The sequence below is a fragment of the Phalacrocorax aristotelis genome, chromosome 1 (genome assembly GCF_949628215.1).
Source record: "Phalacrocorax aristotelis chromosome 1, bGulAri2.1, whole genome shotgun sequence".
Lineage (NCBI taxonomy): Eukaryota > Metazoa > Chordata > Aves > Suliformes > Phalacrocoracidae > Phalacrocorax > Phalacrocorax aristotelis.
Window position 1 is genome coordinate 16,574,025 of NC_134276.1, and position 26,320 is coordinate 16,600,344.

Here is a 26,320-nt window from a genome sequence, read left to right on the forward strand (position 1 = left end):
CACTATGGATGATGGAAGGTCTTTGCTTCTCTCTGCATCCTAAACTAGCTGCTCTGGAAAAAGCTGGCAGACTATATTCCAAGACAGTCCAAACTCATAATGCTGGTAACAGCTTGACTTCCCCTCACCATGCCACCACCTTTAATGGCTCTTGACAGAAAATACTTCATCTATTTTCCACAGTAAATTAGCCCTCTGTTTCAAAGTTGCAATGCTTTAAGGTCAGCCACAGTTTATCCACTATGTAAATACTAACAGGCCGCTTCTGTATGCATTAGGCTCTCAATCTGGGAAAGTGTTTGCGGTGCTGGGAGGTAACTGTCATTACTGACTCTACTGCTGATCTCGGAGCAACAGCACCAGACCAGAGCAGCAGCTGCCAAGACCATCAAGGCGCAGGGAAGGAGAGCCAGTTTCAGGCTTCTTTCTTTTATTACTAAATTTAAAGCAAATGTTCTCTCTATTGGTAACATACAAAATTAACAAAGCAAAACAAAAAAAGAGAATTCTACCTTGTAAAGCCCCACAGAGCTGCCAATCCCTATAAATGCAAATTAATTGACAAAGAAGATAAGATAAGCAGAGGCTGGGTGTGCAGAAATCCTAACAACCCAGTTCTGTGCATAGATAAGGCAAAAGCAACAACATGATCAGGCAGAAAGCTGGAAGCTGAGACTTGAGCATTTTATGTAAGTAGCATCACAGCAATCTGCCCTTCAGAGCACTCGGGAATCCTGAGCCTGCTCTCTCCAGGAGAACAGATAGCTGAATAAAAGAAATATAGACAAAAAACTCCATGGATTTATACTGTTTTAGCAAATGTTGGCAAGATGCACCTCTGTGCTCTACTAATGCAAAGCAGTTTATCTACCCGGGTTAATCTGCCAGATCAACTGAGTTTATGGTCACTTTTGCTCAAAAGGGGAAACCAAAGCAACCAGGACACAGTAGAGTATACTTTATTAGATATATCACTATGCAGAGTTCACTGATGTTTGTGGAGCTATATTTAAAGGTTTTTTAAAAAAATGTACCACTGAAGACTAACAATAAAGTAAAATAAATAATTTGAAGAACATAGTTATATCTTTCAATGCATTTTTCTCCATCCCTCACAACCCAATATAAACACATATCTACTCACTCAAACCTCCCAGGGCCTTCCACCTACTGAAAAAGATGGATTTTGCCTGGCTGAAACATGACAGAGGTGATAGAGGACAAAATCCTGTGAAAGTAGTGCCTAAGTTGTTAGGTAGCTGGATTTGAGCATACAAGTGCCTTGTGCTTAAAACATTATAGAAGGACTAAAACCTGACAAAACTGCTTCAAGTCCAGGACAGCTCAGTTTATTTATAAACTCAAAGACCAATTTGGGTAGGAAGGAACCCTTGCAGGTCTGTCTCCAAGCAGGGCCATCCTAGACCCCGCCAGAGATACCCAGGTTTTGGTTTGCAGCCTCATGCCAGTGGCCACGTCCTTAAGCTCAAAGGTGGTATTAAGGAGCCCTTTGCAAAATTCCACTCACCACTCACCTGCAGATATCATTTTCAGGCTCCTCCAGCCCAAACTGATTATCAAAAGCCAGCTGGATCCTGGTGCTTTCTGGGGAGTGGAGCCGCCACGTCAGCAGGAGGTTCCTGGGGTAACTGCTGGGGAAGCGAGGACTGTGGATGCAGCCGTTCCCTGCCACGCTGATGGTCTCTTCTTTTCGGTACAAGTCTGTGAGGTGATTGCTCTCTGTTAGTAGTCACAACTTGTAGAAATTAGTATGTTGCTCCAGTTACAGGAAGGCAAAAAAGACAACAATTTATAACACAGCACAAATTATTTGCATTTAAAGTCTATAACAAGTTGGGTCTAGGAGCAGTTATTATTAAATAGGAAGTACAATGTATTTTCTCTTAATTCAACCACCTATAAACAATAGGAACAACAGTATTCAACTATATAGACTATTTTACGATAAACTTATCATTACTTTTACATTGGTATTGATTATATAATTTTCTTCTCACCATTTTGGTTTTAAGACAGAATTTAAACTTTAATAAAAGGTGCAAGCTTGAAAACAATGAGTGAAACAGGGTGAAGTAAAAAGGTAAACAGCCCCGCTTCCCAAATTTGTGCTCTGGGGAGAGATGCCCTCTGAACAAAAGCACCAATAAAAGGCTGCAGGAAAGTGCGTGCAAGTGAGTCTACATTTGTTTATTGTACCTAAGTATTTCCTCCCACAAACATGATTAGGTCACATTTTGCTTTTATTTATATGGTCTGAATCATTTGATGTAAATGGATCATTAACACAAATAGCTACTCCATGCTTGCACTGATGTAACTGAAGTCAGAAACTGTCACAACAACCGTCTTATTGAGTAACTTCAAGACAAATAGCCAAGTCTTTACTCAGTTAAAATTCCACAACTTCTGCCTGAGCAAATACTCAATTGTTCCTAAAGTTTACTTATACTAAGGTAAAACCTCAGCTGCTGTAAACCCCTGGCTCCAAGGATAACAGGAACTGTGGCAAGACCCAGCTCTCTAAAAGTCAAAATGACTTCTCAGTTGCACCATGCACTCACATTGCCCAGCTGTTACTGATACTGGAATTTGGCTCCCACCATGAAAGAACTGCAAAACTACTATGTTTTTCGTGCATTGACAACTTTAGTGTGGTGAAATTTCTGGGATCAGAAGGCTCCAAGGCAACACGCAGTTCACTTCCCAATTAAGACACTCAGATCTGAGCCTCCACCTGTGAGACAGCTATCTGTGTTCCCCATGTGCTGTGTGGGGGTCTAGGGCTCAGTTCAGTTACAGAGAGATGTCTAACACCATTTAAGACACAGTACAGTTTCCTGGCTGGTATCCCCTACGACAGGGAGGCCCAGCAGCAGACCCAGCAGCCCCCAGCAGAAGTCCCGTGGAAGTGGTGCTGTCTCATGCTGAGCCCCTTCTCAACATAGCTGGTGGGAGCTACACCCGGGCAGGTCCAGAGTCAGTCACCCAACTGCATTGACCAAATTTCTAACTACACAACTTGGACACTTGCTTTCATGTAAACACCTAAACTCTGGTATCCTAATCACCCCCAGTACTCTGCCAAATGTCAGGTAAACCTCCAGTTCCAATACAAGCAACAGAAATATAAAATTGGAGCGTTCTCCTGTATTTGGCTACTGAGAAGAGCAAACGGGGGAAAAATTTCTCCCACCAAGCTACTCTATGGACGTTGGAAATACAAAACCAAAGTAACCAACCAGCCACAGCCATCTGTCACACACAATAAAGTTTTCTCTCCTAAAATAACATCTAATGTTTGACTGAAGCTTTCTAAGCTCTTTATATAAAAGAAATATATTTGTTTCATAAATGCTCATGGAAAACAAGAACCCAGAGAAACGGTACAAACTTCATGGTAAGAATGTCTGTTTTTCAGGTTGCTTTTCACTGGTTCCTGGCTGTAAATACCTCCCTGCATGTTAGCTGCAAGCAAAGCATGGTTGTGTGTCAACAGTTCATTGTACCCTTCTGACAGGGTAATAATTCTAGCTTCCAAACAACCTGAAACTTGTAAGATAAAAGTCCATGTTTCCTGTAAAAATTATCTCCAAAAATCTATTTGTGACATCTTTCTAAGATGCCTTCATTCAAGATGAAATATTCACACACCCTGAGCCACCATTTCTATGCAAATACAGCCCTGACTCCACAGTTCACAAAGTGCAGAACTAGGAAGTTCTGTTTTGTTCTGTTTTGACCAAACAATTTGCACTGGAAAAGTGACAATTCAGTGAAAATAAAGACCACCTTTCTATCAGTTTTGTTGCAATTTTCATCAGGAACATCTACACTCAAGTCTGTTTTCTATTTTATTTTATTCTATTTTTTTTCCTAGTGAAATAATAAAAAAAAAGATGGCTCTGGGTTTTCTTTTCCCCTAATCTGGGATGAAACAAAATGTCCAGCCAACACTACTGAGTTCCTACTGAAATGCTGAGGACTTTGGACTCTGAAAACACCCAGTACACCCAGGAGGACAAGGTATTTCAGAGGACTATGTCCAAAATGTCCAAGAAATGGGGTAAAAATAAAACAGTTTTGATGAAAGCAAATTCTGCACTTTTGAATGAAACAACTGTTCCCTAAGTTAGAACAAAAGTTACTGCAATAAAACATGGCAGAAAGCATCCTATACCTTAGAGTACTTGGCTCTTCTTTCTTGGACAGCAGACTCTTGCCATTTTCCCACTATCAGCATGCACTTCACTGTGTGGTTCAATGTAGTTCATACTTCTGAGGGAAAGGTTCCCTCTTCCCAGCCAGTCCTAGTACAGGCTTTACTCTGGAGTAGTCAGCTGCTGAAATTATAGTGCTAGGGACAGTGCCTTTTTAATGTGTTCTCATATATATACCCCCAAACAAAAAGTCCGTGCACTTTACTGAGCATACTCACTGAGAAAGTATATTACCAGTGTTCTTGTACTCCAAGAAGATAGGCTTTGTCACAGCTTTTCATTTAACTTAAATTCTGAATCCCACAGACTGGGGTGCTCTGCCAGAAAGCCAGTCACAGCTGACCAAGATCAGTGCTGAAATGTAATGGCTGGCGCAGCTCTGCAGTACCCAGGTTGAACAGGTAAATGGAGAAATAAAGCTGCATGTGTTAAAAAGTTTAAAAATCAAAGCACAGTGACTTGTTATTTCTATCATGGTAAATGCAGTAATTATAAAGTCATTATAGAGGAAAGGCTGGAAAGAAGCATGGGAGACAATGCTCAGTATAGTAAAATAGGGGATATAAAAATATTACAGTATGAGATATGCCTTTTCCACAAAGGAAGGAAGTATGTTTTATGAGAATGGCCATAAATACTGTTTCTATAACTCACACGGGATGAAATGCAAAGCCACTCAGAGCGGTCATCTGACACTGGAGCAGACTTCAGCAGCTCTGAAACAGCTTGGTTCCCTCTTACCCCTCTCCCCACATGCTCAATGACATCCTGGAGTGGTGTAGCCAGGACTGGAGCCAAAAGCACTATAGTTTTCCAAGGGTATTTTCAGTGGGATTTTGCAGAGTTAACTGGTTTAGATAGATATGGGAACACAGTCAACCCAAACTCGGTCTCTGGAGGTTGGCCCCTCATGAATCATCAAGCATCTGGAAACAGCTTGAGGAGATGTTAACTATTCCTGTACTTCTTGTAGCACCTAAGATGTGAGACTTAAATGACAAGACCTTTCCAAGCAGACAAGTGTTATCATCATCAGATACACTGGGGGAACTTGTGGAAACCAGACACTGGTCATGGGGAAAGTCAGGAAAAAAAACACTGGAGAAAAGATGTTGGCAAAGGAAAAGGCAGTGCCTTTTTCAAGGCACTGAACTGTCCCATGTTGCAATGCAATACAATGCAGTATTTATACAGTGTTCTGAATGTCACATACTAACTGTATTCCATAATGCTTTATGGGAGTAAATAAAGATGACAGTGGATAATACACTGCCTGTCACATTTCCTAAAAAGCATATAAAATCATTTCACAATGAATAAAAGTAGGTGTTAAGTCATAAGGCAAAAACGCCATTTAAGCAATACACTGAAGTAGGATATCCTAGACGGCAGGAGGCTACAAAGACATCCTTGCACTAGGGGAGGGAAACTATCTCATAAGGAAGATGAGTGAGAAGGAAGCTGGGAGACATCCTTTGCAGTCTGGCAATTCCCTGCAGAGAGTCTGAACTGAGTGGGAAGCAGCTTGCTCTGTGTTTTATTTATCTGAACTAATCTCTCTTTTCTTTTCCTCTTAATTCTTTCCCAACCACTGATTTTAAACATAATGATATACATGATAGTCCAGCTGTCCAAGTCAGAGGAGTTCCCATTTAAGTGCTCAAAGCAGCTGCACTTTAAGAAGTGCGAACTGGGAAGTTCAGCTCACTATTCAGAAAACTGTGCTTGTCTCAAGACTTGCCCCACCGTGGGTGCCCAGCACATCCCATGTTTCTCCTTCCCAGCTAGGGCATGTTCTCCTAACGCCATGCTGCATGAGCAGCAAGATTCAGAAACACAAATTTCATCCTGCATTTGCTCTGGATGCCTTCGTTTCCTTGCAAGCTTTAGCAAGGTATCAACACATTCTTGTTAAAGCTAATTCCCAGTCATGACACACCTACTACAGAAAGAAGTTCACTTTTATTATCATCATTGAACAGACAATGAATTCCTTCACTAAAATAAAAAAAAAAAAACAAAAAAAAACACCAAAGCAACAAAACCCAAAAGGCAATTACTGCTTGCTTATGGCTAATCTGACATTTGTTCTTGGATATCCTTTGAGCAAGGAGTGTCTGTAAGTGTCAGTTCCTTCAGAAAGAAGAATAATTCACAGAATGACCTTGTCTAAGGACCTAACCAATAATATGGAATATTTAGTTCCACTTTTCTAAGGTTTCTGGAATTTTAGCCTCACTTCCTAAGGTGTTGTCCTGTGCATAAGTTTCCTTCTTCTGTCCTTCTTCCACTTGTAGAAGTGGTTCGCCAACCTCAACAACTTTGATACGGTGGTAGAGGCTGCAAAGATACCATATCCTGACATGTTTTATGACATGAAATATACCCTCTTAAATCCCATGGACTGTAACCTGATGAGCCCGTTTTCTGCTGCTGCTGAGGAAAGAGTTGCTGGAAACCACGTGAAGTTCATTCTACCACTTGTGAAACTATTTGCTATTTCAATAAAGGACCTTGGGATTTTGCATGTGGGAGTTTTCCAGATATAACCCTCCTCCTGCATGGCTGCTTTCTTTGAAATAAATACAGCAGTCAATGGTTCGCCACCAGTTTTTAAACAAAGGAGATAACCTTCGGGGAGAATAATAGCTCTTCAGTTCCTCCAGCTGAAAATTAGCCTGATCCAAATAGCTGAATCCACAGAGTGACAAGCAAAGAACACTACGACATTTTTGAATCCAGACCACAAATCAGTTCACCTGGGGGACAGACATGCCAAGCAAGCTGTATTTATGGCAGCCAGTTCAGATATTCATTGCCTTTTTTTTTTTTTATTCCCCCGCCCTCCTGCGATAAGGAGAAACTTTAGTTGTTATCCATGAGGTCTGTGTAAATCAGAGGAAAAGATGACAGAGTTCATGGTCAAAATAGCATATTCCATAGCTGGTCACAGCTTGTTGGGAAGAAATAAAACTGTAAGGTCATTTACCTTGTTAAAAGTGGGGTTCCTTTTAGTGGATGTAAGCAATAAAATTACTCCTAGTGAGTGCACACAAAATCACAATTCTGCTCTCTAATGAAGAAAATAATACTATATGGTAATACCTGTCTTAGACATCTCTGTCCTTTTAAGGACAGAAGCCTAACACACCTAGGTCAGCTCTGCTCCCAGCCCAGTTCACCAGCAGTTCTCCAAGAAGGCAGACCAAGGGAGGGAAAGGGTTGGAATCACCAGTAAAGAGACAGGAATAGCACAACCCTGGCCAGGCTAGAAATTGCAAATTGTCTCTTATGGAGCAACTAAGCTGAGGAAACTGTCATTCTAGTTTAAGGATACATGTGTAAGAATATATTGGGCCAGTGGATCCAGTCCAAAGCCTTACTTCAGGTTGCTTTCAGCTTTATACAACTTCAATAGTCCTGTTTATTTCAAGAAGACTACAAACTAACTTATAGTTAAGATCATACGTAAGGAGTTTGCTGGATCAAGACCCAAATAAGAGAGCAGCATTTTAACACCACCCTATGTGTTACTTGTCACCCAGCAACCAAGCAATTAAGAAGTGGACCCAAACTCCACTGGAGTTGATGAAAGACTCAGTTTGGTTGGCTTGCCACTGAACTTGAAAGAAGCAGCTCCAGGTACCTGCTCCTTCTCTTATCAACAGGCCATTTCTTTTTATCAGGAGCATGAAAGATACTCCAGGCATCATCAGAGTTCAAATCTAAAGCATGATCTGTTCTGCCACTGCATCAATATCAAAAGATGCTGTGTGTATGTTCAGCCAAATTCAGACCTCATGTGAACTCACTCAGCTCCCTCTGAATCCTGGAGCTGTGTGGAGATCTTTTCTAGAAGAATATGTTTTATATCTATACAGAATGTATCAAAGCAATGAAAAATTGAGCTGTAGTTGAAAGAAGCAAAATTAGCCAGGGCAGTATACCGGTACAGAAGCCATCAAAGAATGAAAAAACCCCAGCCATTTAAAATCCAATTCAGAGCCATCATCATTTTATAACAATGGTCAGTACCCTGCCTGTGCTTCTGTGCAGAGCAACTCCATGAGTCCTGGCATTACATCATCAGTCTATGGTTGAACAGGACCTCAGCAAAGACCACTCATGAGAGTGTTAAGTGAGAAATTGATAAGGAAGTCCAGGCATATAATTCATAGAGACAGCCTGTTACAATGCTTCTTACTATGATAAGCATTATTTTATTTGCATTTAATAATATTATTTGGACTGTGGAATGGTCATCATCATAACTGCATGTTGAATGTGGTACTAAAGAAACAGTCCTGAAATGAAGAACAGGCTGTACTGCACTTTGGTGGGATGAAGGCTCTGAGTCTCCTTTGTCTCCTTTGGTGGGTGCCTTCCTCAGACTTCCACAGATGAATACCAAGAAAACAATTCATTACTTATTTTTATGTTTGCTTTTTGCAGTGACTTGTACTACTTGCCTTTATTTGACTTCTTGATAAAGATTTTGTTCTACACGAAAGAACATGCTGAATGTCTTATATTAAAGCAAAAGCGTCTATAGAAAAGTAACATATGTTAGGCCAACATATAAACAACTTTGTTAACTGCTTCTTCTTTCATGGATGGTAATGTTGCAATGCCTCTCTCTGTTGGACTCTTAAACCAACAGCAAACTGAATGTATTTTCTCTTGGGATTCCATAATTAAGTATGAAAAAGGAAAATGTGTGTATCAAGAATGTGTAGCTCTAATGACGTGAAGTAAGACTAATGCAAATAACCCCATGACCATGAGAATAAAAATACATAAAACCTCGAGAAAACATGAGAAAAAATAAAGAGGGAAATGACTCTCCTGGTACTGCAAAGAGCTTAAGGGAAACCTAATAACTGAAGAGGAATTTTGCAGTGAGCGCTGACACCTCCATGAGAAGGCTGGTACAAAAGAAACTTGTGGAGTGCCTCAGACAAGATGATGCCAGTTATAGATACAATTGCTATTAAGCATGAATATCAACACCAGACTTTGGTTCACATTGTTTTACAAAGAACCGGCGCATTGTGAACTTATGCACTCTAAATTTTCCTGTTTAGGCAGTAGCTTCAAGTATGCAGACCTCTGTGGGAAGCTTCCTTCAAATCCTCCTGGTACAAAGAAAATATACTCCTTTTTCATTTTCTCTTCATTATTTTTCAAATTTTTATGACCAAGCAAGGACTTTTTGCCTCAGAAGTCTGGCATGGCTCAACTCTTGAAAGAGAATTTAAGATCCTGTTCTAGGAACTGTTTCAGTCAAGCACTCCTAAAACCCAAAAAGATGTGGAATTGCCTTAAAGAAAGAAAAATGTCAATAAAAGGAAAGAGAAAATCCAGACAAAGGGGGAAAGGCTTCTCGTGTTAAACGTATTATAGCGGATAGACAGGCAATTACGGAGTGGAAAGTTGTACATTAGAACAATAGCCAGTAAAAGGAGAAGTTGTTTCAAAAGACAAACCAAGGCAATTTTCTCTCATAATATGAGTTTCCTTACCCTCTATGTCAGTACTGAAGATCTGAAATCTCTGGAAGGGAGTAAAAGGTCGCTTCTTATAATGGAAAGTCTGGCAATAGTATTCTACCAGACAATTTCCTTGGACTGAGTTTGCCATGGGCATGCTTTTAGTCTCTTAGGGTCCGTATATCAAGTGATTGCACAAAGATAAAAGCTTGCAAAGAAATTTCAGTCCCTTTAAGGCAGGTGCATTGAAGACCCAAGTACCTTAAAGTTACCTAGATCTTTTAAAAAAAAACCCAAAGCACAGGCAGACCTCACTGTATTAAAATATGATTCTTGGTATCCTTGGGATCCTTTTTCTGCAGTAGTTTGACAGCTAAATCTCTTCCAAGGAAATAGGACCCTGGGCTGTGATTCTTCTATTTGCTTTAGAGAATTCAGACCACTTCTGTCTCCTCTCAAGTGATGGACGGGTTCTGGATGCTGCTTCAAAGGTCAGTTTTCCAAGAAATGGTTAGAGGCCAAATGCAGCAGCAGTTCTTGAAGCAGGGACCAGAACCCAAGACTCAGCCACAAAGTAAAGATCCAGCAGCTTTTCTAAATTCTACTCCAAGGTACATTGTCTTGGGTCTCTGACAGTTGAGACCAGAGCACACCACAGCTCCCTTTTTGTCTCATGCCTCAGTTTTCTTCTGCTGGAAACCACAGCACTGGGGCAAAGAGAGCAGTAGACATTGAGGTCTTTTCCCAGCATGGAGGCAGAACACAAGTAAGGCCACAAGGATGGCTTTCCATCATTTAGATAAAACCCTCCTGTTGAGAAACAACATTTCCCTGGCCTGGAAAGCAATTTAAGTCATACGTACTGAAAGTACTGAGTACTTCAAGGGCAGAGGATCTTTCCTGTATGTGCGTCGGATTTTCTCTGGAGGTTTGGCATCAGAGCGCTGCAGAGCTGTCATGTGGATAGATACTGCAATTTAACAAAGTTTCCAGGCACATTCATAAAATTCTTGGCTGTGGCCTTCTTTTTTTCTGTTATGATCTTGCACCAAAGGATCATCTAGAGATTACCTTAGTCCTGCACCAAAAAATGAAACTATATGTGGTGAAAGAGCAGGAGGGCTCATTCACTGCCAATATTCAGGGACCAGTGGCTGGGAAGATGATGCTGGTGTACAACAGCAGAGCCCACAAGCACAGGAGCTGCTGTGCCACATGCAGCAGCAATCTCTCACACCAGCACAGCTACATCCTGATCACTGTAAGCTGAAATCAAAATTGGAAATAAGACTTGGCTCCAAAGGCTCGATTTACACATCCCAGCTTCCCAATCCCTTTCTGGAAAAACAGCTGCCTGGCTGGTTACCAAGAGGAAGTGATTGGAACCATTCCTTCTAGGTTATGTGGGGGTGTTTGACAAAAAAGAAGAGCCTAAGAAGTTCTGGAGTTACGCCACCATTCAGGCTCAACTTGCACTGCTACCTCATTCAGTCCCTGCTGCAGCCATCCCACCTGCACTCAGCCCCAGCAGTACAGGGCTTTGTGTATGACTGGCTGGTTGCAGGTCTGCAGTGAGGGTAAGGATGTCCAGTGATGAGAATCACATCATTTTTAGTTCCAGTCGTGGAATTTACCAGTCATTTAGTGATACTTACTGCATGAGTCAAGCCATCTAGCGCAAAACTTTTGTTCTCTCAGAGTTTCCTCACTGTAATGCCCAACACAGGAGGGGCAACATAAAGCATAATGTAATGTAAATTTAAAAAAAATGTAAAAAAAAACCCAACAGTGTAAAGGCACACACAGGTAAAGGTAATTCCAAGGTCAGAAGACTATTGCATTACAGTTCTCTTTTCAACAGTGGATGTCTCATTGGTTTGGCTCTCTGTCTACGTGAACCTAACACGTTCATTGCTAATTTTGTGGGGGTTGGAGATTCTGATCAACATTGTGTTGTGCACTATGGAAACTATGGAAACAAAGCGAGAGATAACCTCTCCTCTGAAAAGTTTACAGTTTACAAGATAAAGGATGGAAGAACTAGAGAAACATTATATATATCATTCAGCAAACCAGTGATGGGACAAAGAATTAAATATTGCCGTCACTGGGCAATGCCCTTAGAAAACCAGGTTTTATTCTTCAGCCAGAAGCTCCTTAAATAGGATGGGAAAACTACAAGTAATAAAATAATTAAAATAAATCAGTAGGTTACTTCCTCCTATTCTATTAAATTAGTTTGCAACAAAAGAAAGATGTGCATGGAGGTTTTCTTCCTGAGAGAAAGCTTTTTCTGTCCATTTCACCCCTTAAATAAATTTAATCTAACCCAATTTCAGCTGAAAAACATGTGATCAGAGCAGAACTGGGACCTTCTTCTGCAGATATTCTCAAACTTTTCATAATGCATATACCTACTAAGTTTGTTAAGTTAGAGCCACAACAGATACTGTATGAGCAGATGAAAACACACTGAAACCTGTTTGGAGGAAACTATATTCAGGACTCTGCTAAGACTCCATGGGGAACAGACATTATATATCTATATGTTTTGAACAGAGCTGAGTATACTGTTGGCAAATCAAGAAGTAATTAAATAATCCTTCACTTTCATGGGCGTTCGATGAACTCTCACTTTTAAATGGAAAACTGGACTCGCCAGTGTAATCACACTGGCAGGTCAGCCAAACTTGAAAGTTGTCCTTTGTCTGCAGGTTCAGTGAAACATTTGACAGAAGAAGAACTGAGCAGTTACAATGATAAATTCCCAGCTTTGGCTCCAGATCTCGCCAGAAGGAACATGATGCAGCACATTTCACTCCTCCAGCTTTCAGAAGATGCACGGGATGATGTAACATTAACCAGCAGACACCACCAGCACCCCCGCACCTCAAAGCTTCCAGAGCACGGTGAACCGACCAAACTCAGCTTGCGTCTACCTTGCTGAAAGCCTAATGCTGTGGAGAAATCCCTGTAGATGGCAGGGCAGAAGATTTAAGAGACAAATCTCAGGCTGTGTCTTACTGCTCTTGACCTAGACTGCATACCAAAGCAGCAGAGAAGCACACAATGGTGGTATGCAGGTGGCTGGACACCAGATGGGACTTTTATGCTTGCCTCAGGTGTGACTAGAGTAGGTCCTTGGGTGCATGCGGGACCCAGCACAGGGAGACCAATGCCAGGCTCCCAAGGCTTGCAGCCTCTAGGCAGCCTTATGGTGAGAAGGTCCAATCGCCCTCTCTGTTGGCTGGGGAGGTAGAGGGGACTATTTCACTGCTGTCTCACCCCAGCTCTGTGCTGGTATTGATGTTGCACATCTAGATGAATGTCACGTGCTGACATCCTGTCCACCAGAAAGGCACAGCTGTGTTGACTATTTAACACAGGTCTGAGCAGCTGTTTGGCCAGAGAGGAACCCAATAAGAGGCTTATGTGACTGAGATAAAAAGGGTATGAAAATCCAATAAACACAGGGCGCTCACATCATTTTGTGAACACCCTGTATCAGAGCTATTGAATGCAGACAGAGACATACTGCACCATTTCCTAGGAAAACTTTTTTCCACACTAATGCTTGAAATGCAGAATGCTACCTTAGCACTCTTTGGACTACCCGAAGAAGTGACTTTTACTCAGTTAGGTCTGCATATCTTCATGGCATCTAGGATTACAGTCCAGTAAGACAAATATTTAGCATCAGTCCATCTCTACTCATAACAGGAACAGCATATACAATGCCAGGGTTTTTTTTATTAGCTTCGGCAACCTTGAGCCATATATTACCACGTATGGCATCAAGAAAAGGAAAATAAAATTCACCACAGTACTGCTTAAAACTATGCTTTGGTCAGTTTCCAGAAAAAAATGAGGACTAGTAAGTGCTCCTTTATTGCATTTAAAACTCAGAAAGTAACAGTTCCAAACCACTTCACTCTTGCCAGGTTGAACCCTTGCCCAAAAGAGGAAAAATGTTAAAGTTCATGTGTTTGACACAAGAAAGAAAAGCAAAAAATTCAGCTTGGCAGAGCAGATATGAAAGCAGGATTAATAACAGATTTAGTGTCAAAATTGTATTTTTCTGTTTCTATTTGTTGGAAAGAATTCCAGAGACCTTTTTTTTGTAGTTTGTTGCCCTTGAATGACTGAAGCAGGTTGCCCTTCCAACATGCTTCAGTCATTCCTGCCGAGTTTATCTCGGTCTTTTCCATGGAAACCATGGAAGTATAGTCCATCAGAGGATAAAATTTTAAACCTTTCTTGATTTACAGACTTCAGAAGTCCTACTTTACAGAAGACACTCGAGTACTCAACAAGATGGAATGGCAACAACCATTTTTGGGTTCCCTATGATGAAATGTTCTGGGTTTTTTATAGCATAGACTGTAATTAAGAATACCACAACTATAACCTTGAATATCTTCTAGAATAAACTATAATTAAATAACTGACATCTTTGGTAAATAACTGTTGCATCGTGTGTTACTAAAATCAGTTGTGAGTAGTGTAAGTAGTGTTTTATTTAGACAGTCCTGCACTCCCATCCTATCAGTTGCTGGCCTCTGCATTGGTTTACTTGATTTGAAGTGGGTTGGTTTTTTTTTCATTCTCAGGGTGCTCCTCATCTCACAACAGTTCCATCTTTCTAAAACCTTCACTTCTGATTTGTTACTAAAACAAAATTCCTACATCATAAACCTCATGAGCTGTTACACTGATTCGCTCCATGCTCAGCCATTTCTCCTCTCCGCTTGCAGCTAAGGCTGGGCAGCTGCAGGGACCGATGAGATGCTGGACTCGGCTACAGCAGTAGGGGAGGGGAACAGACACCAGCTCAGGGAAGCTGCAGGAGCACTGGGTCAATTGCATAGAGACTTTTCACCCCATCTTCTCCCACGCACTGGATCTGCCAACCCAGTCCTTGCCCTTGCAGTGCACAGGACATGGGGCAGTGTTTCAGAGCCATCACCCTTGCTGTGCTCCCCAAGAGCATCACAGGCTACGAATGGGATGGAGCTGCCTGCATCCACGCACCCTCTCCGAATTACAGGTCTAGTTGTACTTTTCAAATCCACAGTGACATGAGCAAACACTACCAAGATTAGTGCAGCAAGTATTTGGCAAGGAGAAGGCAAGGAGAAGGCAAGGAGAAGGCCTCTGTGCCCAGGTGCAGCAGGGTCAGCACTGGCATGCACTGGCACGCACTGACAGAAGGTGATGGTGTTCCCAAAAAGTAACAGGAACACCTGAAATCCCAGCAGACCCACAGGCTGCAGCCTGCCAAGGGTTTGTCTGATACACAGCTGCAAAGTAAAGGCCATGCATCTTCCTGATTAATTCGCCTTAATTAAGGGACTGGTAATCCCCCACCTGCCAATTCAAGTCTACCCTTATACACACGTTTACTTGGTTATTTCATACATAGAGCTTTAAATAAAATTCCTTTCTTTTTTGTTCCTACTTTTTAATGGATGCAGAGAACCATTCTGTCAAGAAAGAAACAAATGCTCCACTAAACCCATCTCAATGGACAATTTGTTTCTTCAATGCAGCATTTAAGTAATAAAGAAAGAATAAACATAAAATTCTGAGAAATAAAATAAAAACACTCTTAAAAAACACTTGTCTGAGACATATTAGGATGCTAATAAACTCAGATCAGACATTTACAGATGAAGCTTGCTCGCCAAATCCATTTTCATAAAGCAGTAGGACAATCTGGAAGCAGATCACTTGCTTCTGTAAATCAGCAGCATCCTAATAGTGATCACAGCTATTTACACCAGCTGAGGATCTGAAAAGGGCAGCACATGAAAAGGGGAAGAGAAAACTCTGAGAGCAAGATGCAGAATCTGAGAAAGAACAGGAGCAGTAAATGCCCAGTGCAGTGATACACTGAACTCATGAGAAATTGAACTAATTCAGCTCACAGTGATATCAGGGAAAATTTCAAGGTATGCCTCTCTGACCTATTAATTAGAGTGGAAGAAATAATAGATGCTTTTCATTCACAGGTTGAATTGGGGATAAATCCTATTTATATCAGCATGGGATGAGTTTTTTGATCCAAAAGAAAACATTTTCTTTTCATGTATTTCTAAACACATATTAAAAGATAATGTAGCTTTTTTTTTTTGTCATTTCTGAATGATCTTCTAGACATAAAAGTAATGGCTGAATTCAGCCAAATTTGAGAATTTCAGTCATTACTTTTCACATTTTTAGTGGGGTTATAATTTGCTGGGGTCAGTAAGGCACCCTTGGAAGTCTCACCACCTTCAGTGGGGACACTCGTATGACTCAAGAGAACATCAGCTCATCAACTGATGCAAATCAGTATTGTTCAGATGGCTGAAATGAGGCTGGTCTGATTTACAGTCCTGGAGCAAGTATGCAGTGGAGCCAGCTGCTCTTCAGCCAGAAGGAGCAAGACCTCTGAGCTCCCTTCCATTACCAGAGAGCAAAAGAAAACACTCAGCCCTTTACCAGAATGCAATGATCAATGCCTTCACCCAGGCAATGCAAATCCTCTTGTTTTTTTTTCCCTTTCCTGGTCACACCTTTTGAACACAATTTCCACTACTGCACACAGAGCCAGAACACAGATGTTGAAGTAAGAGTTTGACGTTAAAATGCATAGTTTACCATTTGTAAAATTTCTTAGATGCTATACTATTTGTGATTTTTTAAAAACTAATGTAATACCTTTAATATTATGTTACTGACACAAACTAGACAAGTTTCAGGCTCTTAATTCAAAATTCACCTAAAATCTTGTCAATAGGAGATTCTTGAGCATGGTATTTGACTCGTTTTTTTCCCCCTCTCCTTGAATCATCTGAAATATTTCAATATGGCCATAAAAAGACTGCTTTTAAGAAGCAAGTCCTGAAAGAAATGCCATCTAGTCATTAAAAGCCTATGAATCAATTAGATATCTGCTGAGTTCTTCACATTCTCCAAGTACAGGTTGCTGTTTCTATCAAGATGCAGAATTATCAGTCTTTGTGTACTATAACAATTAGTCAAGAAATCCAAGGGCAGAAGGAGTCAGCTCAAAAAAACAAAAACAAAGTTTGGATGAGCTTGTTTCAAAAAAGCACACTGGCAACTGCACTTTGTTAAAAGGAATATTAAAGGACAGAAACTCAAGGCTTGAAACAAGATAAACAATTAAAAGAGAAATTAAAAAATTGGGGATTTATTTTCGTAGTTGAAAATGTACGGCATGGATGTAGGGATTCCTTTTTTCTCCCCCAAAAAGACAAGAACTCACAAGCTGGACCAACTATGACAGAGGAAAAATGTTTGCAGAGAACAACTTTCTACAGAACATAACACACGGCTGATTACAAGGAAGCCTGCAGACTATATTTTCTCTCAGAAACTAAAAGAGCATGAGGCAAAGACTGTCAAAGCATTTGACGTTACCATAAATATCTAAGGTTAGTGGAAGGACATTAAAGGTAGTATTACTCTCCAAATTCAACAGTGGCAGATAAGAGAAGGGAGTTTTCTTGACTGATGGAAAAGACAAGAGATGTGTTGGAGCTATCAATTATTAGCATCATCGTAGTAGTGGCAATATTGTTAATATTCAGTAACTTCCAGCAGACTAAGACCAAAGCTCTGTTATGGCAGGTATTGAAAAATATAATGGGAACCAGACTGTAGTCCTGGGAGGCTACTTACTGAATAGGTATCACCAAGGGAATCTAAATTATCTTGGGATTCAGACAAAACTTAAAATTGAGCTGGACACTGGAGTGCTTTGTCAGGAGAATCAATACATTTGTCATTGCCTGTATTCTTTGTACCCCAAATTGTGGCTAGATATAAAAACACCACTTGGACACCGCACTTGTACTACAATTCTGGCAGAATTGTACTTCTGAACTCCACCAGCACACTCTGTAAAACTTCTGCCTCTCTCCTTAGATGCCTTGGAGCACTGCACCTTCTGCAGGGCTTTACCCTCCGCGTTCTGCCACACCCCAGATCCAGACAGTCCCAAACACAGATTGATTGGGCACAAATAACTCTTGATTCCATGTTTGGAAGAGTTAATACGTATTTTCCGGCAGATTACAACAGCTTTTCATCAGGCATGCCATGGAGCACCGCATACTGTGATAGAAGTCAAAATGTTGGTAGTTTGAATTTCTGTGCATGCAGAACTATATAGTTGCAGCCATTATTTTTTTTTTAAATCTGCATAGATAGCTAAGACATTTCTGCATGCATGCCTCTGGTGATTAAATTATAATAGTTTTCTACATCGTTTTCTTAATGTTTAGACTGGTTGATAGAAGAATATGTTTTACTCCCATTACTTGAAAAAGCTCTCTTACTGAAAGTAAATAGTGATTAAACAAACCATAAACATTGCTCCATTTAGAACTAAAGCTACTTCAGCTACTTCTTTCGTAGAAACTACAGAAAGAAGTGAGGCAGACAGGGTGCTGTTATTACACAGAATCTGTTTGTGGCACAAGTATTTTTTAAGTGTCTTCATATTTTCACAGGAAGTAATACAATTATCAGAACAGTCCTGGATCTCAAAATGTTTTATTATTCCCCTCACTGCCACTGCCAGCATGAATAAAAGAAACCAAGCAGACAGAAACTGAAAAAACTCAAACCACAATCAAGTTGCAATTAGTTATTATGAAAGGCTCCCTTGTTATAATATCCTTTATTCTAGATCCTGCTTGTCATTAAAAAGGGAATTGATTATTAAAGAAGACACCCAGGGGCTTAAGCACATTCTGAACGACAAACAGAAATCTGGAGAGAAAAGTCCCCGCTGTTCTTGCCAAGCAGAATTAGGGGAGGATGGTATTTGTGGAGGTTCATATATCCTCCCTCTTAGGACATGATATTATTCTCCTTGAAGCTGCATTAGTTTCATCAGCAACAGGGTTGGGCTCCAATTTTTCATTCATGCTGGATTTTGTTTCTGTGCTTCTTTTCTCCCCATCCCTTTTCCGTGGTTGGGAAAGATGTAAACCATAGAAACAGATGGGATTTCGCTACACTAGTTAACATGTTGATCAATCACATCATCTGCTATGTGAGCCACCCTTCCCTTCCCTCCCCCCTTTCCGCAAACACAAAAGAAAACCACCAGACTGTTTGTATATCATTGGTCACGATGATACGCAACACATTTCTCAGTTTACCCCCCTACTTCAAACATACAAAGGTCTACACAAGCTTTTTGCACCTAACTTAACCATAATAGATACACAATGCTCAGAAAAAAACCCTGGTGCCACGTTCTGCTGTGCAGTGTAAGATCTAGGACATGCGTGCCCACAGCTTCTTGGAAGTCTTCCTCCAGGGTTGGCAAAGAAGCATGCCACAATTGCCTGGGGACACCTTCAGTGACGAGATGTCTCTTTATAATATGGCTGTTGCTCTTAAAATGTATTATGGCAGCAACTTGTAGTCCCCAGGATTCAAGGCGTTTCCTGAGCTATACACCATATGGTTATGCAAAATCCTCCTGCAAAAGCTGCCGCCGTGATAAGTGGCAGGATAGGAAAAGAAGTGGAGAAGGAGCATGAAAAACAGATCACTGCAACAACGATAAGTGATAGAAATGTATACAAAAAGCAACAGCCGCTGCACATTCATTACTAATTACTTGTCTAGCATTTGCCAGTAGAAAAATGCTGTGTGGTCCGAGGGTAGAAAAGAAAGTTTGCAAGAAAAGGTAACATTTTTTAATTAGACTATATGAATTGGGTTAAAAAATCAAAACGCCTTGGGGCACAAAGTATTTTCATCGGTCCTCTCTTCTTTGTGGCTGAGCCCCATTGATGAGATTTAGAAGTTGATTTTTCGAGGTCCTTACTCCTCCTTATGAGGGACTTGGGGGTACAGGAAGGGCAGATGACATTCACTCACCAGACTACTGGGACGAGAGCTGGTCTCCTGGAAATGAACACCTTGAGGAGAACAGAGAAGGGACAAACCGATCCTGACTGAAACAATGGGCTTCCTTCATACATGCAAATGAGACATCAGAGCTGGACCCCATTTTTTAAGGAAACCCATAAATAGAATCATACCAACTTTATTCCGAGCACTTTTTAGCAGTAATTAACACACAGAGATTGCAAAGGTCTTCTAGCAGCTCTGATGCTGCTGTTTTATAAAAATGCTTAGGAAAGACATGATACTGCTCCCTGCCTTAAAAGCTGCCATCTACTAAAAGCAGACATTAATTACAAATTGCATTCAGAGCACATGGGGAGCAAAATCAATGTTTGGCCAAACAGATCAAGGAAAACGACTCATTGGCAAAGTAACTGTGTTCTTCAGACTCCTATGTGCCCAGTTCAAATGTTACTGAAGTCAATGCAAAGGAACCCTTGGGTTTGTGATCAAAAAATTATAATTTAAAAAAAAGCCAACAAAAATAAAATCAAAACCCAAAACCATGCCTGTGTAGCACATTTAAAATGCAAGCAATACACACCTCATATTCTCTGGACCCAGTGTTTAAGTGTGAGAATCAGGCAAAGGCGCAGAAGGTCCCTTCAGCTGGCATACATATTAATGAGAGGATTTTGGCAACCATCAAGATTTGAACTCAAATATCACTTCTGTTTAATGTTGTCTGAAAGAGCTGTAGCATCTAATATTTAAACATCAAAGGAGTTGAACATATTCCAGCAAAACTATTAATCTTTAATGGCAGAAGAAAGCTCGTGCTTTCAATACACTGAGAGACTGAAGATTTCTCTGCATTATCTTACTATTGTTCAATAACCTGTGTCCATTCAGAGGTAGCAGCACACACTTAAAATGTTGAAAAAAAAGGACATTCCAGCAGTGGCAACAGTATAGATGAATTGACTTTCAACTTTGATTTCTTTGAAGGAAAAAGGCTGAAAAATGGGGCTCTATTTATGGCAAAAACAGTGCAAAATTAGTAGGAGAAAGGGAGGGAGAAAAAAATGCTGAAGCTTTTGTTATAAAGTGACATCTGAATATGAATATAAAGATTCAATTATTATTTATAAAGTTGTGTTTTCAATAGACATTTTCATCAAACCCATAAAGGCACAAACAACTCCAGCATTAATCATCAATCACTTGTATTGCACCATTTTTTCCATTTTTGTGGCAGGTTTACCAACAGAAAGTGGTTGCTAAAAACCTGTATGAATCTCCAAAACTGCTTTTCTTTAAAAAACTTCCAAAGTTTTCTTTTTAAAAAAATACATAAAATACAGGCAAGGAAACAAAAGAAAAGAGAAGCAGAAGACAGAACTCAAAAAAATTACTGATGTTGTGTAAGCATTATGTGCAATCTAAAAGCAAGCACTTGCAACTCTTCAGGATGCAATGTTTCCTGCAATACTCATTCATTCCTGCTTGGAAGAAACCATGGGCAATGCTATTTTCGTCTTCCTAACCCCATGACCAAAATGCAAAAATCATATGCGTAGCATTGCCTTACAAGTATTTGCATTCTATGACTGGATTCAAATGATTCAGAGCATTTTTCTGGTAACAATCATGCTCTTCTGCAACATTTTTTATGACACCCCCCACATCTGGATATTGCAATTGTATCAGAGAAAGAGAATCAGAACTGACTAGGGACCCAAGATCCCAAGATCCAAACCTGCATGTGCTCCCTCCAACGTTTTCCTTCAGCAAAGCCTTTACACAATAAAAAATTTCCAGAAATAAAGGTTAACAATTGCGATTAAAAATTATTTTTGTGACAATCAACCAGCTTTATAGAGTACTAAGATAAATACTTTCCTAAAGAGAAAGGATTTCTTTAGAGGACAATCTAGTAGCAAACAAAACTTAGACCAGTATTAAATTGTTTACATGTTTTTTATATGTATCACTGATGCAAAGGATGGTGAATACTACTGTGAAAAGGAAACTGGATAAGGGATGGAAAGAAAATGAGACTGTTCATTTCTCTTAGTTGTTCTTAAGGTGCTAACACACACTACAGTAATACTCAGACAGGTCTTTGGGGGATGCAGGACTACTCTCATTCAGAAAGACTGTAGCTGAAGAAGGGATGAAATGGCTTGATGAAAAGAAGTGAAAGCTCTTCTCAAAACCTCACTGAAGATATTTCAGAATAGTTTTGAGAAAACAGGCAGCAGTTAACTACCTAATCAATAATGTAATCACACCAAACCCGAATCATTGTCTAAATCCGTGACCAACAGATGACAATGACATTAAAAAAAAAACCAACCAGGAAATAAAAAGTAAGATGGGGACAAGGGACAGATCTTGATATGTATGGTGAATCAACAAATACATTATTGTCAGACAAACAGTTCACAGATGATAAAACCAGAAGGGACCATCATGAACATCCCTTATAACTTGTGCAGGACACAGGCAATAGCCCAAAGCCAAAATGTATTAGGTTAGAAACAACGGTACTGTGAACAGCAGAACAAATAAAGACTGGTTTCCTACTGTCTCTCTCTTGCTTGCTCAACTTCTGAGCTGAACTACACTGAGATATTCTGTTATCTCTGCCTCTCCCCTTACAAACCTTTCCCCGCAATTTTTGTCAGCGTCTTGCAGACCACTCCAGCAAACAGGTCCCAAAGATGTTATAGTTGCAGCATTTAACTGACCTGTTCAAGATCATGCAGTAAGACAGCGGCAGAATGGGTAGAATAACCTAACAAGAACAGCAAGCACCTGACCTCCAGCGAGGGCAAGAGCTCATGGTGAGCATTTTCCAAGGCCAGCCTCACTCTCAGTTTCAGACTGAGTGTCTTAATAAGAGGGATTGGGGAGATCTGTGGGAAACAGATGATGCCAAAATTGCCTTTTCTAAACCTTAAATGTGAAGATCAGCTATCAGGAGATAACTGTATATATACCTGCGTGTATACACATATATTTGTGGTAACCAATACCTATATATGGGAAAGAGGTATGGCACTTCCGCTGCTTACAGGGAAGTACCAATAACGAAGCCCAAGAAATGTGTCCCAGCTTGACTCCAGCAGCAATATGGAGTGTATGTTCATGAATCAGATTTCTTCTAGATGCCTCTAAGGATAATGAGCAAAACTAATTAAAATGCCATCAAAAAGTAATGGCATTCTTTCTCCACTAAATTCAGGCACAAATTTAATTCTCCAACTGCTGTGTCGAAGCTGCACTCTGAAAAGCACTAGTAGTTCTTGTTGGCTGAATAGGATGTAACCAGATCTCAGGGACTGTACGTGGTATTTAAACTATCAATCTTTCAAATCAGCAAAATACTGAATGGAAAAGGAATGCAGAGAAAGGAGTTCCCAGATGCATTAATTTCTAACTCTGTCTTTTCCCAGAAATCATTATATAGCAAAGTGGTCAACATCTTTCCTCCAGCTTCATCCAAGGTGACAGCATATTTATGTTTGACAGATATGACAACCATTACTTGTCACCATTTGTTATGGATCCCAACCACATTTCCCACACCCTGCTTTGAAAGTACACACATATGGAAAAAGCAGAAAAATAGATGAGCAATTTTATCCATTTATCCCACTCTGAATCCTAAGCATTGGAAGGAGCATGTTTGTCAGTGCTCATTCAGTTGATGGAAAAGGTTGACGAGTATAGACAGAAGAAACAGTTGCTAACATAATATCTAATCTTTCTGCCATAGGCAGTTTTAATGTACCCTTCACATGGAACCTATATTTAGAAAAATGGAAGGGTCAAGTTAAAGTAACAACGCAACTGCAATATTAGGTAAAGAAAGGAGGGTGAGAATGAATAATCTAACTACCAGTTTGGTGGCAACACTGTAAAGGTTTATGCAATGTAGAAAATGTCTTAAAACAGCAATGTCCATTACTATAAGTGGGGGAAGGTTTTTGGGGGGGGTTGGTTTGTGGTTTTTTTTTCTCCAAATCCTCCATTGAAAATAAATAAATAAAGCCAAAAATTCCAATTTAGAAATATGTACAGTTCAATTTTAGGAGAGACAGTTTTAAAAGAAGAGTTAAAAGAACTCCAGGGACCTTGCAGGATTTTTCATTTGCAGCAGCATCTTGGCTTTATAACATGAGTCAGAGAAAACTACTATGGGACCCAGCAGCTACTCCTTGAGATTCTGAAGATGTTCAGACCATGCTTAGTCAGGAATACATAATGGAAAATATTTTATTTTAAATAGAAGTTTTTGTAAGTTTGTATTCAATAAGTAGTATTTTTGACTTTGAGAGGCAGCTATTCATAGGGCTTCATCTATCCTCAGGCAGAGACTGAGGTGAAGAGCGTTCCTGCCACTTGCAAAAGGGATCTGAAGTCCCTCGACAGCTCTTGGTGCAACCACTCACACCTCTGAAGGTACACATACAGACCTAAATGCCTGGAAGAGGACAAGTGTCACTGCATCCTCTTTGTTTTCTAACAAGCATGAATAATATATGTAAAATTTACGCCCTCCCCTCTCAGAATTATCTGTCCTAGCAGACATAAGGTTGTGCGCATTCGGTTGTCAAAAAACAAAGTAATGTGCTATGCTGTAATTGTAGCTTGTGCCCTGTGCAAGGGCTGCATTTAGCTCTGCCAGCCCTGCAGTGGACCAAGGGATGATGGCACTCCGCCACCCACAACTCACTTGGTTTGCTCTGGGGCCTGAGGTCCAGAGCCCAGGTCACAACACTAACCTGACAAAGCTGTCTTGGTGGAAGTATGCGGTCCTGCACCCTCATGTCCACAGGCACACAAAGCAAACAAGACTGCACAGAGAAACTGAACATTATGTTGGCTTCAGGTCAGGGAGCTCTGATATACTATGGAGAGCAAAAAAGAGCAACTTTGGAAGTTATTCAGAGCTACAACACAAGAAAAAGATCTTCCAAGGTAAGAAGTATCTTAAAGAAGGGAATTCGGTTTTCTGATTTCAGGAACAAATACAACCTTTATGGAAGCCTTGCTTTGTTTCAAAGGTAGAACTCTAATAAAAATTACTTTAAGTTTTATTACTTATGTAAGTCCTCTAGAGGTGCCTTAAAACCAAACATATGACAACCATTTATTTTAAAAGGCCATGCTCATGGTTTTCAGTGGCAAGAGTCTGAAATTCCTTGTTTGCCTGCTTTCCCTTGGTCAAGAGTAAGTTGCAGAGTCGACAATGTGCCAAGCTAACAGAACACTGAGCTCCTTAACTGTGCGGCAGCCACAAACCTTGTACAAGTGTCACATTTCTGAGGACTGAGAGCACTGACGTTCTGCAATACTACAGGAAGAAAATTCAGTAAATCACCAAACGTGACCTTGTCACAATGCTCACATACTTCTCTGCATACTTTTTCATGTAACCCAACAGCAGCCGTTCAGAAACTGTCACTGCCAGGCAGTGAGACATCAAAGCTTTGCTGAATACCCCAAACCTGGGATAATTACTTTCAAATAATAGCTGACAAATGCTGAGCTTCGCTGTATCCAGTAAAGCCCGATATCTATGACAAAAGATGCACTGATATGGAGAAAAAGAAACAGGTAGTCCCTTTCATCTCCTCTACTGTGGTCCTGTTACCATGTCTCTGGCTTATAGTGTTGGCAGCATTTTCTCACTCCAGATCCTGTATTTGTTATGCCATGCATAAGCTGTATCAATTCTCTCTGGATAACAGGATACAGACTTTCTCAGCCATCTGTACAGCTGAAATGCAGCCTAAGCTGTCATCTCTACCTGTATCACGTGGACTTGTGCAACATTCATATCCATCCTGAAACCTCCTGCAGAAATAATTTCCAAGGCCTTTGGCCATATTCCCTCATCTATATGTCACTTTCTGACCCACTCTGCTCTGCCGTATCAAATGTAAGGCACTTGTCCTGAGTTCCAAATCATCTATAATTTATTGTGGCTCAGTCATAATTTCTCATGTGCTGTCAAACTGTTGATGACTACAGTAGTCATGAACATTGCCCTGCAGTCTATGACCACCATAGTTAGTTTGATATCTCACTTTCAAACAGGCACCTTCCTATCATCCCCTGAGGAACTCATTTATACTTACTTACACACTCTTACATATAATACCCATGAAAACTTTGCAACAGCCAGGTCAGTCCAGCTGCTGGTTATGATGCTAACTTCTTTTAGAATCATAGAAGAGACTGAGCTGGAAAGGACCATCCAAGATCATCTAATCCAATCCCCCTGCCACGGGCAGAGACACCTCTCACTAGATCAGGTTGCTCAAAGCCCCATCCAACCTGGCCTTGAAGACTTCCAAGGATGGGGCACCCACAACTTCTCTGGGCAACGTGCTCCAGTGCCTCACCACCCTCAATTGTGAGAAATTAATTCCTTATGTCCAATCTAAACCCACCCTCTTTCAGTTTAAAACCATTGCCCCTTGTCCTGTCACTACAGACCCTGGTGAAAAGTCTCTCTCCAGCTTTCTTAAAAGCCCCCTATATATACTGAAAGGCTGCTATAGGGTCTACCTTGAGCCTTCTCTTCCTCAGGCTGATCAACGCCAATTTTACAGCCTTTCTTCATAGCAGAGGTGCTCCATCCCTCTGATCATTTCTGTGGCCATCCTCTCGACCCACTCCAACAGGTCCATGTCTGTC

At 40.6% G+C, this 26,320-nt stretch overlaps 1 protein-coding gene across 2 annotated transcripts in view; it reads right to left on the reverse strand.

The window, feature by feature from the left end:
* The window catches only part of PDGFD (platelet derived growth factor D), a 142,908-nt gene that overhangs the window by 60,175 nt on the left and 56,413 nt on the right, over positions 1-26,320 (reverse strand). Inside the window, exon 2 of one of the 2 annotated variants that reach the window (XM_075081991.1) lies at positions 1,536-1,722. In XM_075081991.1, coding sequence (XP_074938092.1) covers positions 1,536-1,722 — 187 coding nt within the window. Of the gene's footprint in view, positions 1-1,535; positions 1,741-26,320 lie in introns of both variants that reach the window. The other variant, XM_075081986.1, reaches the window with a different exon arrangement.